The 18,027-nt window shown below is 38.0% G+C and overlaps 1 protein-coding gene across 1 annotated transcript in view; it reads left to right on the top strand.

Moving 5' to 3' along the window:
• The window catches only part of LOC148837294 (versican core protein-like), a 63,639-nt gene that overhangs the window by 33,314 nt on the left and 12,298 nt on the right, over nt 1–18,027 (top strand). The window contains exons 8-10 of the mRNA XM_088912069.1: nt 7,592–10,972; nt 11,447–11,560; nt 14,152–14,265. Of these exons, the coding sequence (XP_088768195.1) occupies nt 7,592–10,972; nt 11,447–11,560; nt 14,152–14,265 (3,609 nt within the window). The remainder of the gene's footprint in view (nt 1–7,591; nt 10,973–11,446; nt 11,561–14,151; nt 14,266–18,027) is intronic.

The raw sequence follows: 18,027 nt of genomic DNA, 5'->3' as shown, positions 1-18,027 counted from the left end.
TGAATGTGAACACCTAGCATGGCTCTCAAGCCAGAATTGAGTTCATCCATTGAATATATGCCGGATGAACTGGGAAAACATGGTATTTAGGAACAGTAATTTCCTTTTCCAGGCTCTGCAAGAGGAATAGGACAGAGTCAGATGTATCGTACAGCTTGTATAGTTTCCAACAGCGGCCACACTGGCTACTAGGCTGTAGGTCTAGTAGCCATGGAGAGCAAGCTGGGGTATGCAAAAAGACGAATTCCTAATGCAAGAAATTGTATAGGGCTAATAAAGTGATGTTATGATGTATTATTATATAGGTTTCACTGCAGACCCTCTGTTGACAATATAATTTAAATCAAATGATCAAATGATCTTGATGTTAACAGGGATTTGATACATGTTCCACAATTTTAAAATATTTTCACCTTAGTCCCATTCCGTTACTGTAGAATGTTGTGATGAAGTTAATAATGTACACAATTGACCAGTTGGATAGGATGCTTGGATCAATTAAATACTTACTACCAAATGAGCTTAATGAGCCAAATTACTTCCTCTCATTTGCAACTTCTCTAATCTTTTTATGCTCCTAACAGCAGGTTGGTTCACTACTCTTATAATGTGCTCGTCATCATTCACATCAGTTGTTCGGCTCTACACATCCATAAAGTTAGAAGGCTGTTTCAAGATAAATGGCTTAGAATAAAAAAATGCCGTACTGCATATTTTATTTCTGCATAAAAGTCAAGGAGCACTGAAAAGAGCAGAAAAATATCAACATCTAAAGCTCCTTTCTTAGCAGTGTATGTCATCACCCCAGTCTGAAAAAGTCTATACTCTTATGTTATAGAAGTACCTGTGAGGCTCTGAATGTGTGTCACTGAGCTGGCATGCATACAGTATGTGGATGTTGTTAGGTGACTGCAATGTCTGCATAGTGTATTCCCTTCAGCTGTGTTCTGGTTGTAATGGTCACATCAGAGCTGCCAAATAAAGCACTGAATCACAGATTCCTATGTTGTAAAGTAACAGCACACCACAGTGCAGTGCTTGTTTGGTTTGATAGGGTTTTGACCAACAGACACCTCCTTGATGTCTCTGGACTGGGACAGTTTGTATCAGAATGGACAGCGGCAAGCGTGACACTTCTTGGATTGACTGGTGTTGAGTCTGGTAAAATTATCGCACGGCTGTGTAGAAATAATAATGTGTTGCCTCTGTGTATTTTGTCTGGCCTGTAGCCTGTTTTCAAAAACTTTGGCTTCCTATCTGTGTAAATATAGATGTGTCTTGGCACTGTCAGCAGGATGCCACGTCAGACATGATGTCATTTTAAAATGAGAACCTCTGTGGAGATTGCTTACCTATTGGAAACAGCTCCAGAGAGACACCGTTTATGAGTGTTCTGGTGCATGAGGTGTGTAAGTGTAGCTGAGAATTTACAGATGGAACCTCCTGGTGCTTCTCATGCCTAATGGAGCCTATTTGTTAAAGGTTACTCCCTGGAAAATGTTACTTTATCTTGACAAAAGGCATTCTTAGAAGAATGTAATGCTTTTTTATTGGACTTGTTCATTTTGTAAATGCAAATGAATATCTGTGCTGCCGAATGACTCTTGTATGTTGCATAGTAGTGATACACATACTAAAAGCTGTGACTGTTGTTCTGCTCTTCTCACTCAATGCTTTTCTGTCTGTATACAGAAGCGCAGTTCTATTGTATTTTTTTGTAGACATTTCAGTCATTTTATTTTATGCTCTCCTCATAGATTTGTATTTTGTGGAACAAAATGTAGTCTTTAGTTTGTTTGTTTGGATGCATAGAGAGGAATAAGTAAGGAACACCTAACAATGAGTCAATTAGATTTGACTGAGATGTGTGATGTTGCTGGGACCAACTGTCACCAGCTGAATGGGACTGGGAGTCTACACCAGTGACTGAGCACTGCTGAAGAGAGTGGGGGATGTGGCCGTCCATCTCTTAGCAACTCCTGTGGCCTCCCAGGTGCTAGCAGGCATGAGCAGTATGGTGTGCTGCTGCTGAGAACGGCACCTCCTCCAAGCAGCTCTGAACCTCCAGACTGAATAAGCCTGTGATGTGTTAAAGTTGAGTGGCTCGAAGATGTGCAGGTTGGAGGAGTCTGCACACACTTCCTCATCCTCCCTGTGTGCTGTCATGAGGTTCATACCCATGGACTGAGACGTGGAAATCGCACAGCTGGCTTTTCCACATCAGTGGTAATAAGATCGAATGCTGATATTTTACAAATTTACAAAAGAAAAAAAATCAGTGCTCTAAACATACATATATTGCAACTCCCGATCATGTTTAACATGTCAAAAACTTTTGCACACCAATGCATATCATGTCTTTCTTTTTACTCTGAATGGGTCCTGGCAAGTCAATGAGTTGGTTGTAATCATATTAATTGCTGATTTTTTGCATTTCAATAGTTGCATTCCACATTGCTACCACATAATTATGTTTTGTTGGTGTCCTTAGTGCCAGAAATCAACCTTCTCTTCGTGTGAACAAATTAAAATTCTCAAAAGAAGCATTGAGTTTGTGTAAAAACTTTTGGCTGCAATAAATTGAAAAGTGTAATATTGTATGTTTCAGTAGACTGATGCCAAGGAATATTTTATCACTATGTAAGGCCTGGATGCATTTTCAGTATGCATATCCACATGGAAAAAATATCTCGGGCAGCCTTTGTTTGGTCTAAAACACATTTTAATGTCAGTGCTTTAATTTTAACTTAACATGTTTAAGTGCTTGAACTGTTAAGGCACTAGGCTTGTCATACATCTGTTGATTTGAGGTACACATCCAAGTATCATTTTAGGGAGAAGCCTTCAATTAAGTCCATGTTTGCAAGCATATTTGCGAGCATATTTGAGTTTACCTTTGGTATGCTTTATAACTGAGAAGGACTTAATGAGAGCTGACAGAACTTATTTAGTGCGATGCTGCATAGTGGGGCTACTGATGAATAAAGGCTTCTGTGTGTCACTTACTATAGGTTGGTGCTGCACTTCAGTGGTAGATGATATGGGTTCCCTACTGTACAGAAAGCACTATGAGATCCTTTGGAATTAGAAGTGTTACATAGATGCTATAATTTATAATTGTAAATAATGTATATATTATAATTTTATAAATTGGAAATATTTTTACAATTTATACAGATTTTCAGTATAATCTTTATTAGTTACAGTAATTCTTTGATGGTGTGTATGGCAGATAACTTCAGTAACTGTTCTCTCAAGCTATTAATTGGATTACTTTCCAAAACTACAGAATCAGATGACCATAAGGAATTACCTCATGCTGCTTCAATAAAACTTTGAACTGAAAAATCAGCATTTTTATTCAACAAAGCTTTTTCAGGTTTCTGGTATCTGGTCACTTTGCATATCATGTAAGAGGTTTTTGTGATCCTAAACTGGAAATGGTAGGGGGGGGGGGGATATGACAGTTTTCAAACTGTCAAATGTGCTATCTTGTCATTTAAAAAAGACAGACTAAGAATAAATTATAAATAATTTCCCACATCTCCTGAAAAATACTGAAAATTTTGATTTTCACAAAGACTAAGTATTGTGTGGTTGAGGTAATCATTATCACATAGAAGGTAATTGTGAGAGACACTGTGAACTGCTTTGTTTCCCTCCAAGTCTGTGTCCTAACTTGTTCTCATTTGACATGCCTTATTTGAACAGATGCTTAATATGGCACTAAGCTTTCTGTAAGTGGCTATTTGTAATCATATGGGTCTCTTCATTACCGTTCCCAGGCTAGTACAGCCAAAAACAGGTGTCTGCATCTGTAAAATCCACCAATGCAGGTGTTGCAAATTTGGAATCACTAATCTTTTCAGACTACAGCTTGTGGGAACAGTTACGCTTCATAACTGAACGCAAGATGAATAAATATCTTTTGTTAGTGAATTGGGGATACAGATGTTGACTTGTTTAGGGTTTGAGACTAGATTTCCTTTTTGTGCTTCCTGACAAATGCCACCCACTTTGGGAAAGAATTACTAATGTCAGATGAGACAAAAACACGAAGATGTTCATCGTGCTTGTTTTATATTGCATTCGAATGAGTCCAACTTCTGGGTAAATAATAACTTTAGAAACATCCCCTGTTGTTCCTTAAGCAATCTCAAATGTAAAATGCATCAGGAACACTCTGTCCTTTCACAGATGCAAATGATAAAGTCCAAGAACTATACGGAATGACAGAATGGAGGCATGTTCTCTTTTCAATGGGAATAACAGATGTCTGTTTTCACGGTATCCCAGGGTGGTCTAACTAACTCTGGTAGCTCTGTGTAGGACTGAATGATGAGAACATTTTAGTTAAATATTAAATTTTCATAAACGTTTTCTACTATGACACTATCCCACCGTGTTCTCTGTTAAGAGTTTCTCATTTAAATACTGTATTCAGAAACAAACAATTGATGCATTCTTATCTAGAAGATTCAATATACAATTTTCTCTTTTACGTTTTGTTGGAGATAATTCTGGGCAGAGAAGTGAATCTGCCAATTCATGCACTTAAATTCCCCTGACTAAACCTTGCTCCAGATATTTGTGTTTTATTTCAGTTAATAATGGACCTGGCAATTATCAAACTATAGGAGAAGATAGGGGATGAATGTTTGGTTTATGAACAGAAGTATCTTTTTCTGCACAACACATCACAATAGACATACTGTGCGGATCTCTGCACCTGTGATGCTTGATAATGTTTGCATCGATAAAGGTCATTATTTTTATTGTATTGTTAAGTACTGCTGTGTGTGCGATTAAAGTTATAGCTCTGTGGTTGAGGGTTAAGGAATCTCATTTAAAAAGGATGTGAAGTTTGCAGGGTTAGGTAAGGTCTTAGGGTTGCCCATGGACTGCAAGTTAAACAAAAGTGTGTTTGTGTCGCTGAATGCAGAAACCAAGAGGAAGAAATATCCTTAGGGCAAATGGCAAGTCCTTTCAATCATCAATCAACGACCTAATCACCTCAGCTAATTAGTTTTCCCCAGCTTTCACTTTCTAAGGATCTGGTTACCATACAAATGCTGCTTTAGGGTTGCCTGTGTTTCTATTAAGGGGATGGCATTTATTGCAAATTTTAGAATGAAGAAACCATCCCAATAATACATAGAAATGTCTTATGCAACATTTGCCTAACAATTGTAGCCTTATGTTTCTGTGGTTGTACAGGTATGCTCAGAATCTGCCGAATAGTATGGAAAAGGAGAAATGAATTGCATATGCCTGAACGAGCCTTTTCATTTAAACTCTTGGATAGAAAAGAAGTCATAAAGGGTAATCCCAGGTGTTAGGCAGTTGTTCAAATATTGTACACTAGTATGCTACAATTTGTCCTAGGTCCAGATGTTTGAAGGACAAAGCAAATAATTAAGGTTAATTTCCTGGTGTGACATTGTCTCTGACATTGTATTAAGGTGCACAAAATGAAATGTTAGCATAATTATTGTTTCTTCTTCTACCTAAGAACTACTTATTTGCAGCTGTGATGAAGTCATAAAGGTTATTACCATTAAAGATAAAAACATGAAGATATTCATCAGAAGACCCACCATACTTCAAAATATCTCTATGAATGCTTAAAATGAAAATTTCAATAAGTGAACGCTGGGTGAGAATGAGACTCAGATGTTTTTTTCAAAAAAGGATTTGTTCCTGCAAAGGATAGCAAGCTTTTAAATTTCTGTTTTTCATATTGGCCATCTCACGAATGTGTGAAAACTAAAGACATTTCACTGAATCTTTGGCAATAAGTGTTCTCTAGAGAACAGCTGAACATACTATAGCAAAATACAGATGAAACAATAAGACAAAAATACATGAAAAGTATTGTTAGTTATGTATACAGTACTAAGTATTTTTAAGTCACAGAAATGTGCATTCAAGTTTCAGTAAATTCAGTTTAACTGTGTGTTTCTTAATCATTTGAAAATAACAAAATGCAAATAACCATTATTTTTTAGCACATTTCCAAATTTTAAAATACTGCACTGCCTCTACTTCCTATAGTCTACTAAAGAAATATAACAGTCCTCTTTGTAACACATTGTGTCATAATCTGTGTATGGAAATGTAAGCAACAAAATGGATTTTCTAGTTGAACACAGATTTGTTTCAAGTTAGTGTTTTTATTAACTGCTATCGTTCTCTCTCATAATGCTGTATCAACTGTCTTGTACATTTAAATTAAGAACATAAGAAGGAATGCATATGAAAGGAACCTGTTGAGCCATCTCTGTTTAATTTTGTAGGCATATGTTCTACACCATTAACAGTACAGTCTATATTATAGGTAGACATAGTCCACACAGTATCGAATTAAAACCGTAAAACTGAAATTAACGCTTTGAATAAAAAAACAGCCTATTATGCGGTATGTCAGTGATAAGAGAACTTAGACATTTTCTGGTGTATTGTTCAATTTCAAATATACTTTTACAATACATTTTATCATTCTTGGTAACCATCAAAAAGGGTGAGACACAAGTGAGATAGTGTAGCTGCAGAGGTACAATGAAATAATAAATTAATCTGAAAAGCTAAGCTTACAGTCAGACTGTGTGACCATGTTTAGTCAAATGATAGAACTTATTTATTGCATTGGAATGTCAGCATTGTTGTGTAATGTACAGTATAAAGAATCGCTATTTCTCCTTTTCATAGAAGGATTGTTGCTTTAAAGGAAAAGCTGTTAGAAAATGTGGGAATAAAATTAAATCAATCATTGAATTCAATGAAGTCATAAGCTCACATGATATGAAAACCAAGGAGTCAGGTTTAGCTGATAAAACAGTTTTGTCATTTCATCATGTGTCTTTTCGGTCAGTTTGTCATTTGATCTAAATGTTTTTAATTGAAATATTTACATCTTTGGGCACTGACTTGAGTTAGCATTATGGATGTCTTTAGCATTAAGAAACAAATACAACTGTGCAGACTTTCAGTAGCCCAGCAGTCTGAGAAGCACAGCATGAGCTGTTTACATTGAATCTAGGGGTCAAGAGGTCAGTGTTTTAAATCCTAACATACTATGTTTGTACTGCTGCTAAGAGACTCACAGCAAAAACTAATGATTACTAATTGAAAACTAGTCCATGCACCATTTTTTTCATTAAATAACTTTACAAACAAGCATCATAGTATTATTTACACAAGAAAGACATTGAAATACATTCCCTGTTGTTGCTTGTTATAGTTTTTTTAATCATACAGATTTTTTATTGTATTGTGTATGAAACTAAGGGATCAGCTGTATTGTTCTTTCATCTCGTTAGAGGATTGATATAAAACTAGGCTCAGCATGAGAACAGCGAACATGCTGTGCTCTGACCTTACAGGATGATTAGCTCAGCGCAATTATGTTTTCGGAACCAAGGAAGGTGTAGCTTTGATACACTCATGAGGCTGATCATTTCATTAATTAATACAATTTCAGTATATTTATGTTTGATTAATACTGACTTTCTTCCCACCACTTATTTCAAATTCTTAAAGATCTGTTTTTCATTATCTGTCATTCATTAATACATGCATTTTTTTCTTGCAGTTGATCCTCTTTTAAACTTGCTTGAAGGACCCAGTGGTATTGCATATCCAAGATCTTCAGAGTCTGAATCCCCTCCTCAGATTCCTGAACTCATGGTCCCATCAGTACCCAATGAGCCCATCCCCAGTGCTGTCGAAGGTGATCCTATCTTACCCTGGAGTGGGGAGCCAGATGGCTCTTCTTCTGCTGTGACAAGCACTCCAGTACTGAGCTTCATCAATGGAAAACATCTGGTGACACTTGAGACAGAGCACCAGGCTGCTGAGGAAGCGAGAGGTGACCAATTTGTGAGTGTGTCCCCCGCAGAAAGTGACATGTCACATTTGGGAACTGAAAACTGTGTGCTAGAGACATCAACTGTGCCTGATTACAGTTTACCGGAAACGTATGAAGGCACAACAGCTCAGGATGCACAGACAACTGATGGGGATTATACAATGGAAGATGGCACAGTAACAGAGAAACCCCTTTCCACCACAGCCTTTGCAACAACAGAGTCCCCATTTTCCAGCATTGAAACTAAAGACACTAGTGTGCTTGAGGCCTCAGTCCCTTTAATGCCTTCTGAGACAGATGAATTGTCAGGGGAGGGTTCTTCTGGAATGGATGTCACTTGGTCTTCCACGGAAACCATAGAGACATCCACTCACCAAAGTGTTCCCTTTCAGACATTTACTGTTCCTATTCTAACAGCAACAGCAGGTCCAGAGAATAAAACAGAAACTGCAAAAGATGAGAGCTCTGTGTCATTAGTGGCTGCAGGAGAAAAGATCTCTGGAGAGGATTCCTACTTTGAAATATTTACCTTGACAACCATTTCCCATGACAGATTCTCCGATAAAGATACCGCGAGTTTGTCCAAAACAGAAGACATGCACACAGAAGAGGACAGGTCTGAAGCCACTAGTTTCATTGCACAGACGCACACTCAGCTTCCAACTACAAGTAGTGTATCCCGTAAACATGAAGAAAAACAAGAAAGCACTGCATCACCTGCAGATAGCAGAGAAGAGCAAGCCATTATAGCTGATGGTGATACCACACTTTCACCTGTTTCAGTTTCAATCAATGTTAGCAAGATCTTGAGCTCCAGTTCAATGGAGATCTCTGAAGAAATTCATTCTAAAGGCCCATTGGAACCATTAGACACAGTAGAATTTGAAGGCTCTGGACAGAAAGTGTCTTCTGCTGAAATTCTCAGAAGCCCCAGTTTGTCTCCTTCTCTTACCACAACGACTGATGTTTCCACTGCTCAACCTTCAAGACAGGAAGCCACTACTCCATCAAAAGATGACTTTATAATCCCAGAGAGAGATTTTTCCGGTGATGGTGATCATGTGGAGGCAACTAGCAGTGGAGCTCTTACTATTGCCTCAGGTGATGAAAGTCCTGAGACCCCCACTAAGCTGAGCTTCCTAACTGACTCTCCCCTGCCAGATACAACAGTAACAGAAAGGGAAAGAGAACAAGCTGAAACATCGCAGCGAGAGGAAACAGATCTAGAGAGTGTTGGGTCTGGTGAACAGCCAGCAAAAATGGAATCCGTTACATTGTTGAGTACTGTTCTTCCCACACCAACAGTCTCTAGTACATTTTACACAGATGAGGAATTTTTTCCCCCTGAATTGGAAACCAGCAGCACTGCTCCTCCTGCTGAGACCCATGTTTCTGTGATGGTAGATGAACATACTGTAGGTGTGGTTCTGGCCTCTGCTTCTGATGACACAAAGAGCACTGCACCCTCCCCATTTTCTTCTGTAGTATATCAGCAGTTTGATGAGCACAGAGTGTTACATTCAAGCCCAACAAGTGGGCAGGTGGAATCCAGCACTAAGGAATTCTCGGCTACCACAAAACCTTATGAGAAAAAACAAACTACTTCATCAGTCATTATTTTCACTGAAGATGAACTAAATGAAGATGAGCTTTTCTCAACAGTGACAAGTGGTGTAACAAATGAATATGCAAAAGTTCACGATTTCTCAACTGAAGAGTCTATCATTGATGTGGACATTAAAATTGAAAAGCCAGTGGTTGAATCTTCCCCACCTTATTCACCTTTTATTTTAACTGCGGAAGCAGGAGGAGTAACGCCAGTGACTATTACTCCACAGACTTCACAGACACGGGAAGATTTTGAAGGCTCTACTGATGGGATTTTCACTTCTAAGACCCCTGTCTCTGAAACAAGGCTATGGGATTTTGAAGCTATTAGTTCTGAAACAACAGGTACTCCCATACTTCAGTCTGAACAGACAACATATAAGGATGAAGAGACAACAGTAAAGGAGCACACACCGAAAGATGAGACAGTACCTGATACATTTACAGCTGAAGGAGAAGATGCAGAACTAAGCACTCTTTTACCATCCACACCTTCTGATGCATATTCTGTAAAGGACTCAGATGTTGTTGTCACTGAATCTTTCCAGGGAACAACTTTACTTCCTGATGTAGCACACCATCCCTCTACAGAAGATCTTGCTGTTTCAATATCACATGAGGCAGATACCACCCTTCATGAAAAAGAAATTACTCCATCCCCAACTTCTTCATTGTCTGATAAGGAAGAGTCTACACCGTCAGAAACCGTTTCAGGTGTCCATCCAATACTTGATTCATCTGAAGACCCTGAACTAGTTATTCATCTAAGGACCACCATCTTCCCGGAGTCTGGGATTAGTCCATCTAAAAGCTCCTTTGAGGAACTTAATTCTGAAGAAAGTTCATCCCAGAAGCCAAGTACAGATTGGATACTTGAAGAAAATATAACAAGTAGAGAAGGATCAACTGTAGAACCACCTATACCACAGGAAAGCACAGATTCCATTGTGTCTGCCACCTCTAGAGATTTCCATATCTTTGCAGAGTCACCCTCGGTATCATCCGTCGTGCAGAAACCTGGAGTGCCCGCAGTGGGTGACAAGGAGCAAGAGCATACAGGACCTGAAACTGCAGGATCTGAAACCACTCCTAAAGAAGATGACAGAGAAGATTCATCTGCATCCCCCACTGCCAAGATAAAAGAATTAGAGGAAGCAGTCACCTATTTCACAGATTTGGAGCCCACACATACTCAAACGCCCTCTTTGATGCACAGCATAGACTTGCCTTCTACAGTTGCATCTCCAGGTATCGAACCTTCAGGGTTCAGCACACAATCTGAACCTGACCCAGAGAGTCACCACACGCAAGACAGAGAAGCAGAAACCTCAGTTTCACCGCCCGGCTGGCCAGGTGAAACAACTCAATATCCACTTACAAAAGACTATGAAGACATTACCCACAGAGAGACTGTTGTAGAAGGCATGCCACCACTTCATGAAAATAATAGCACTGTGCCAGAGATACCATCGTCAGGGGAGATGGTTCATATGCCAGGTAAGCATGTGTCATGACATGTTAGGTTTAGGCAAACAATAAACATACAAACTCTTAACTGACCTCAGAGCTTTCCTCCTTGTTCTCCTGTAGCCATGTCATAATCAGTTTAGTAAATCAAAGCGAATGTGAGATTAAAAGTGAGATGCTATATTGCTTCTTTTATGTAACTCTTTCTCAGAATGTGACAACCAACACATGATATTGGCTAGAAACCGTGTAAGAATATCCTCCACAAATGAAGAACTACCTTTATTTCACTACAAGCCTCAACTGTTAATTTATTTGTATTTCAGAAATGAAATTGAGAAAGATTTCAAAATATGGCAAAAATGAGTGGGTTTTGTTGAACACAATCTTTTGTCCATGATTTTTCCAGATTTGTTTATTTAGTAATTAATTTCACAGTAAGGTATATAACGAAACAGAATCTAACCATGATGATATGATATTGTATTCTGTTTTTAATGTCAGGTCATGACTCTTGTGAAGACCATTTGTGCCATAATGGAGGTTCTTGTTACCCAAGAGGCCAATCATACATCTGCACATGTCCACCAGGTTACAGTGGAGAGCACTGTGAAATAGGTAAGCTCACAGTACAAGAGGTCAGTGCATGTGCCTACTAAGGTTCACATGTCAAGTGTGGAATCATGTGAATTTTTTCTTTAAATTCAACAATGACTACTCCCATGACAGAATAGATTCAGTGTGTGCCATGAAGTTACATACAGTTAACTTTCAAACAAATCTTTATTGTTCATGAACTATGTATTAATGCAGTATTGCCCTTAGGAAAATACATGTAATTGTGTCAGGAAATGATTGATGGATATGAAATTGAGCATATCAGTTTCATAGAAGTAATTCACAAGGTAATTCATGAGGAATACCATCTCCCAGAATAGATGCGTTTGAGGATATTTCCTGAGTATTCAGGTAGAGTGAGATATGGCTTAACCTGCTTGGCTGAGGGCCAGCCTCCTGGCCTCCATCGGAAGAGAAGGCTGGGACCCCTATGCAGAGAGAGGAGCGACCAGGGGGCAGCTGGTAGCTAAAGGTGGCAAGGTGGAAAAGGAGGAAACCCATTTTTAGCTAAAGGAAATGGGATGGAGGACAGATGTGTGAGCCAAATTGAGAAAAGAAGAGGGATTTGTGTATTCAGCTTTGAGAAATTACGTTGGGGATGATGATTTAGGGAGTATTTAGAACAGCTGGGAAGAAAGTCTTGGTTGTATCGTCATCCCTCCTGAAATTCAGTTAATAATTTCCATTTAGCCGAGTAACACACAAATATAGGCTTCTATATTAGAAGCACTGCTCTTCTTAAGTTATATAAATGATCTGGCATAGTTCTGTCATAGCAAGCAAGTGGAAATCATATTTGATACCAAAATAGAAGAATAGCAGAAACAGTAGAATCTAAAATAAATGTGTTTCAAAAGATTGCAATACAATTCAAGGCTGAGAATACAACTGGAAGATGTCCACATTTCACACACAACAATGCAGAGTGTCTAGTGCATACACGTAACAAACACTTGAATCTTGTACAAGCTGCCTATGAACACTTTGGTGTTAGTACATGATAACCACCTTCTATACACTGTAGGGACGTAATGAAAAAGACAAACAGAATGTTAGGGTATATAGTTAAAGGTGCAGAATTTCAGTAAAGAGATGTTAGGACTGCATTAAATAAGATTTAATTAACGTTTTTTAAATACACTTTTGGTCACTGCAATACAAAATTGATTTTGGTCCAGGGAATCATCGGTCCAGAGAATGGCAACCTGGCACATTAGCAAAGTAAATGTCCTCACTGATGAACTTTCACTACTGATAAACAAAAAGAACTGAATTTTAGTCTTGAGTAAAAGAGTCTGTTAGGGGAACTATTTCACATAGTCAAAATCCTCAAAGGCACAGACAAACATAACTCAATGTTGCTGTTAAAACCTGCAGCAGGAAGAACTTCTTTTCATGAGAACTTATGAGATGTTATAAACAAGACAAGGCCATTCAGGATTGTAGGAGTCTAGAAAAGCTAACCAATCTTATTACAGAAGCAGGTACCCTGACTTCTTTCAACAATGGCTAAATAAGATCTTTGAATCACTTTGCTACTAAAACCCAAAATGTACTTGATGAGCCATATGGCCTCTTTTTATTGTTATGTAATAAGGTTTTGTCTTGTCCTTCATGCGTAAGTGCTTTCATAAATATATGAATATGTTTGGCCTCTTGGAGTAGCAAGGACAATGGTATGTGTAGCTTAATCTTACATCATTCTTCTAGCTGAGGCTGTGATGAAGGTAATGGTGTGTGGTTCTACCAGTCTTCAGTAGGAGTGAGCTCTCAGGCTTGTTTAAGCCAAGAACAGCGATAGTTGTTCTCTTAAACCAACCACACATTCCTTTCAATTTAGTTTCATGATCTGATTAGAGGTACCTAATTCTGGGCCAGTGAATGCTTTGGGGTTTGCCAAAACAAACAAATTCGCTGAAACAAAAGCCAACAGATTAAAAGCAAAACATACAGTACTCTGTGAAATTCTCATTATTACAATATTAAAAAAGGAACAAATTGACTCAACTCCAATAAAGGCTGAAACAAAAATAAAGCTGTCAATCATTTTTTAAATTATGCATACATTTGTATAAATGTTATTTGGGATTTGACATTTTTTACTTAAATTAGATATCTCTAGATATTATTGACATTTTACCCATAAAAATTAGCTTACACGCAGTAGTGTTTCAAAGGTAGAATAATTTTTGGCTCTGGGTATGAAGAACTCCATTCTCTATTTAACCTGATTGTTAAGAGACACATGTAATTCACTATGTGTCATCTTGCTTCATCCCATTCACAGTGACCTACAGAGAGAACTGCTCAGCACAGACAAAGTAATCTGCATATTCCAGAAATAGAAACAGAGCTTTCTGTGCTATCGCGCATATGAAGTTTCACACTCCATTGCTTTCCCTCTTATGAAGGAATGTTTCTAATGTTTCAGAATTCTGTACAAAAATAGATCCCACACATTTTCTGCTAAAGACATCTGTAGTACTCCGAGCAAAATATACCGTACTGTATTGGAATCATGCCAATTAATGCACAGTATTGCTGTTTTACTGCTATTCTTAATATGCTTAATAATTCTGTATTATGTTTAGATATTGATGAATGTCATTCCAACCCCTGTCGAAATGGAGGCACCTGCATTGATAGCCTGAACTCTTTCACTTGTGTTTGCCTGCCAAGCTATGCAGGAGCTCTCTGTGAACAAGGTAAGGCTTTAGGTGACACACATACTGTATATGACTTTTGTTTTCATGTCCTCCTTTATAATATTAAAGCTAAAACTAAAAGTAAATACGAAATAAGGATTTCATTGCAGAGACACTAAAGGTCTTTCCTTCAACTATATTAACAAAGATAAAACACTGAGATTTTTAAATGAGCATCATCAGAAGTCTCCCATTTATTATCTTAAAAAGGCTAAGTAGTATAGAAGTGAATTTTTTCAAGAGAAAAAAAGCACTGTTCGCTAACAGCAGACATTGGCATAACAGTTGTTACTGGGTCTGTTATTTGGAAATGTATCAGGGTGTCCAACTGCAACTGTGTCACAAGTTTCAGCATGTTACTCCTGTGCTTTTATGTCTTTTTAATGGACCTCACTTGAGAGGTCAACTTGGAGACATACATGAGATGATTTCCTGTCTTATCAGATCCTGTCTTGCTTTTTGTTAGATCCTGTCCTACTTTATAATTTCCCACAGCAGGGAGTTAGTGGGCTTTGGGACCTGAGGGGAAAAAAAAGTGCTGCAGGCAGACTTTCCACTAATCCAGACAAACGTGTCTCATAGTTTTACACATGTCTGGCAGGGAAACTTCAGAGTGTTAACAGCGTGGCATAGTGCACGGAAACCACTAGTAATTGGAAAGGCCTCGGCTCTGTTTTGAGGGGAGTGGGAGGATTTCAAGGCTAGAAGTTGCTTCTCATGATATCTTTTATCACTGGAAATTGTTGGAAAGGTAACTTGTGTGGCTCAATTGATAATAAAGAAGCACAGTCAATGACACATCATTCTCACTGGTTGATATGAAACAATAACCTAACATGTTATTGGATTTCAGTTTCATACCCTTACGAACATAACCTATAGATTAACGGAAATAGCCTACAATCGACCTAATGTATGTTTCTTCTTCTAAATCAGGTAAATTCATGTTTTATACGACTTAGTAAATTAAGAATAAAATAGCTCCTGTATATATTAGAGACATTTCAGCTGCATGATTAAAGTACCTCTGTGAGCTTGCCAGGAATAAGAAAATAATTTGTTAAATTAAAACATCCTAACAAAGAAATAAGAAAAAATGCTATTGAAAAAATGACAGTACTTGTACAGATGTAGGCTTTTCTGAATTTATTTTTTAAAAGTTAATGCCCAAAAGAGACTAGTGTCTCTAGCAGAAGGGTTGGACTAGCAGTGCATATTAGCTGAGCTATATTTTCCCAGGATGTTGCCTCCCTTGAGCCCTCAGGAATATAGTCACTCTGAAATGACCCAGCTGGAATTAATTTAAGAACATTATTCACTTCTAAGTTTGTCTTCTTACTATACCATACTTGTAACAGAATGGCTGAAGTCCAGAAAAGTCATAATCAAATGTCAGCTTAACTATCAGTACTGATGATTCTTTATAAAGACAAAAGAAGAAGAAACAAATAACGCTGACTAACAACAGCAATACTTTAACAGCCATGTAATTCTGTTTTTGTTTGTTGTCTTTGGCTTTGCTTTTTAGAAGAATCTATTCCAAAGACATTGGCATAGTTGTTAAAAAGCAAAGTCTGTCTACCTGAAATCAAATTATAGTCTATCTAGCCTTCAAACAAAAGATGTCGGGTATCCTTAAATTAGTTAATAGCTTCCAGGCCCACCAGAGTATCCTTACAATTACTAAGCAACAGATCCCCCTGTCTCTTTCTGCACCAGTGCAGCTGTGTTCTCAAGCTTGTCTGCCAAAAGTGAAAAAAAAAAAGAAAAGTGGTTCCCTTTTTTAATCAGAGAAAAGCTTATGCAGCTGTAGTGCAGGATAATGAATAAAAAAAACTTTATTAGAATTCTAAATTAAAAACAAATGTTTTCTCATCAGTGCATGTGGTACTGTAAGAACAGGAAACAATTAGATTTCTTTTTCAGATTGGAGACTTTTGCTTGCATGGCTGTCAATATTAACCGGATTCGTCATAATGCTTAACTAAAAGGTCTGTGTTAAGACTCCAGAGCTGAAGCCCCTACCCATTATCATCTCTTTGGTCCAAAGAGCACCAAGAGCAGAATGAGAAGCCAATCTGTGCTTGAAGAAAGCTCTCTGTGTATCCCTTATCCAGTAGGGTGTCAAGTTTGGGAACTTCTCCAAGTCGATTCTTTACTAGTTTTTCCGTCTGTCTTTTTTACATTTTTCTTTAAAGCAAGGTAATTAAAAGCACAGTACATGAAATAACCCATAACTAGCAATATGCAGACAGCTTCAGATACTGTACAGCTAAAAAACTAATCCCAGCATTGTTGAAATTAGACAATATTGAGTAGAAGTTAAGTCATCTCTGAGAATGTCTCTTGCCCATGAAGGAATAATCACTGTACCTTCTTACTTTTTTACACAGAGTATCACCTTTTCTTTCTACTCAGTATTTTTGTTTTCCTGTCAGCCATTTGTTGCAGTAACATAAATCTTGTTTGAATATACAACAGGGTATTTTTAAACAGAAATATTGAAGAATATCGGATACTTTTTAATATGGATGAATGAACTAAACGATCCTCATCATCACCATGGAAAACTGTGCTGAGGTTTTTCACTATATTTAAAGATAGAATTCTCTATGTTCAAGCTCTATTGTTTAAAATGCTTGACAATCTATAATAACTCCATTTGGCTTGTTACTAAGTGCAGTTAGACTTTAATGACCCAAAGATTCCTGGCACAAAGCCTGCACTTCACCAAACAGACTTGTCTTGTTGTTTAACTTAAGCTTTCGTCATGAGATCAACACTTAGTTCTCACGTAATTACTCTTGATTTTTGATTCAGCTCGGGCTCTCCTAAATGCCCCCAGTCTCCCTGTGGGCTTTCATAAAGCAGGTACAGTCCTGCTTCAGTGCCTCCCCTCTCGCGTCAGCTCCAGACTTCCTGTGAGATCAGGAGGTCCCCAGCAATAAAACCGTAAACCGCCACTGTGAGTCTCTGGGCTCACTCAGTGAAGCAGAGATTCTGCTGTGAAAGACACACACTGGAAGCCATTCTCAGAGAGAACCTTGTTCCAGTGATTATCTTCAATGTCCTGTGTGCAGAGGCACACTGAAGCCTCATTTAGGTAAACAAAGTTGTGTACTGTGAGCAAAAGAATGCCTAGTTCTAGTGCAGAAAAAGGCACTGCAGCTGAATGTCATAGATCTGTCTTTCATTTATCCTTTTTAGTCTATGAATTAAAATTAACATTTGATTTTTGCTTTTTGCCCACAGAGAAGGGCAATTTTCATTGCATCATAAATGACAATTTAAAAAAGCTCACTGCTGTACAATCAAACTTCTGCATTCCTTCCTAATGTTGTCTAGGTGATTGTTTCATTTGTACTTTCCCATTCTGAGAGAGATACAGACATTTACTTTATTTTAGGACAAAGGGCACAGCTGCTATTAAAACCATCCATCAAAGACCAGTCTTGTCACACTTGTGAAGTTTTCTTACTATCCTGCCTAATTTGTCATTTGCAGCTGCTGAAAGATGGAGGTGTGATCATGGGTGTGACATGTGATCTCATCTGTATTTTAATTCAGCTGGAGCCGAAACATTTCATGGATACATGCAAAATTGAAATGGATAGAACTCTGGTTATGTGTTTTAGCCATGTGTTCTTATGGTGAGGTAGCAAACGGAATCTTAAAATTTAGTAAACGTCTCTCTTCCAGGAGGTCAGAATTCCCTTTCCAGATCTTTAGAGACCCTTATACACCCACACAGTGACATGCATA

The sequence above is a fragment of the Atractosteus spatula genome, chromosome 3, assembly GCF_055471065.1.
Source record: "Atractosteus spatula isolate fAtrSpa1 chromosome 3, fAtrSpa1.hap1, whole genome shotgun sequence".
NCBI lineage: Eukaryota > Metazoa > Chordata > Actinopteri > Semionotiformes > Lepisosteidae > Atractosteus > Atractosteus spatula.
Note: the sequence above shows the minus strand (reverse complement) of the source record. Positions and strands in the feature narration are given on the sequence as shown.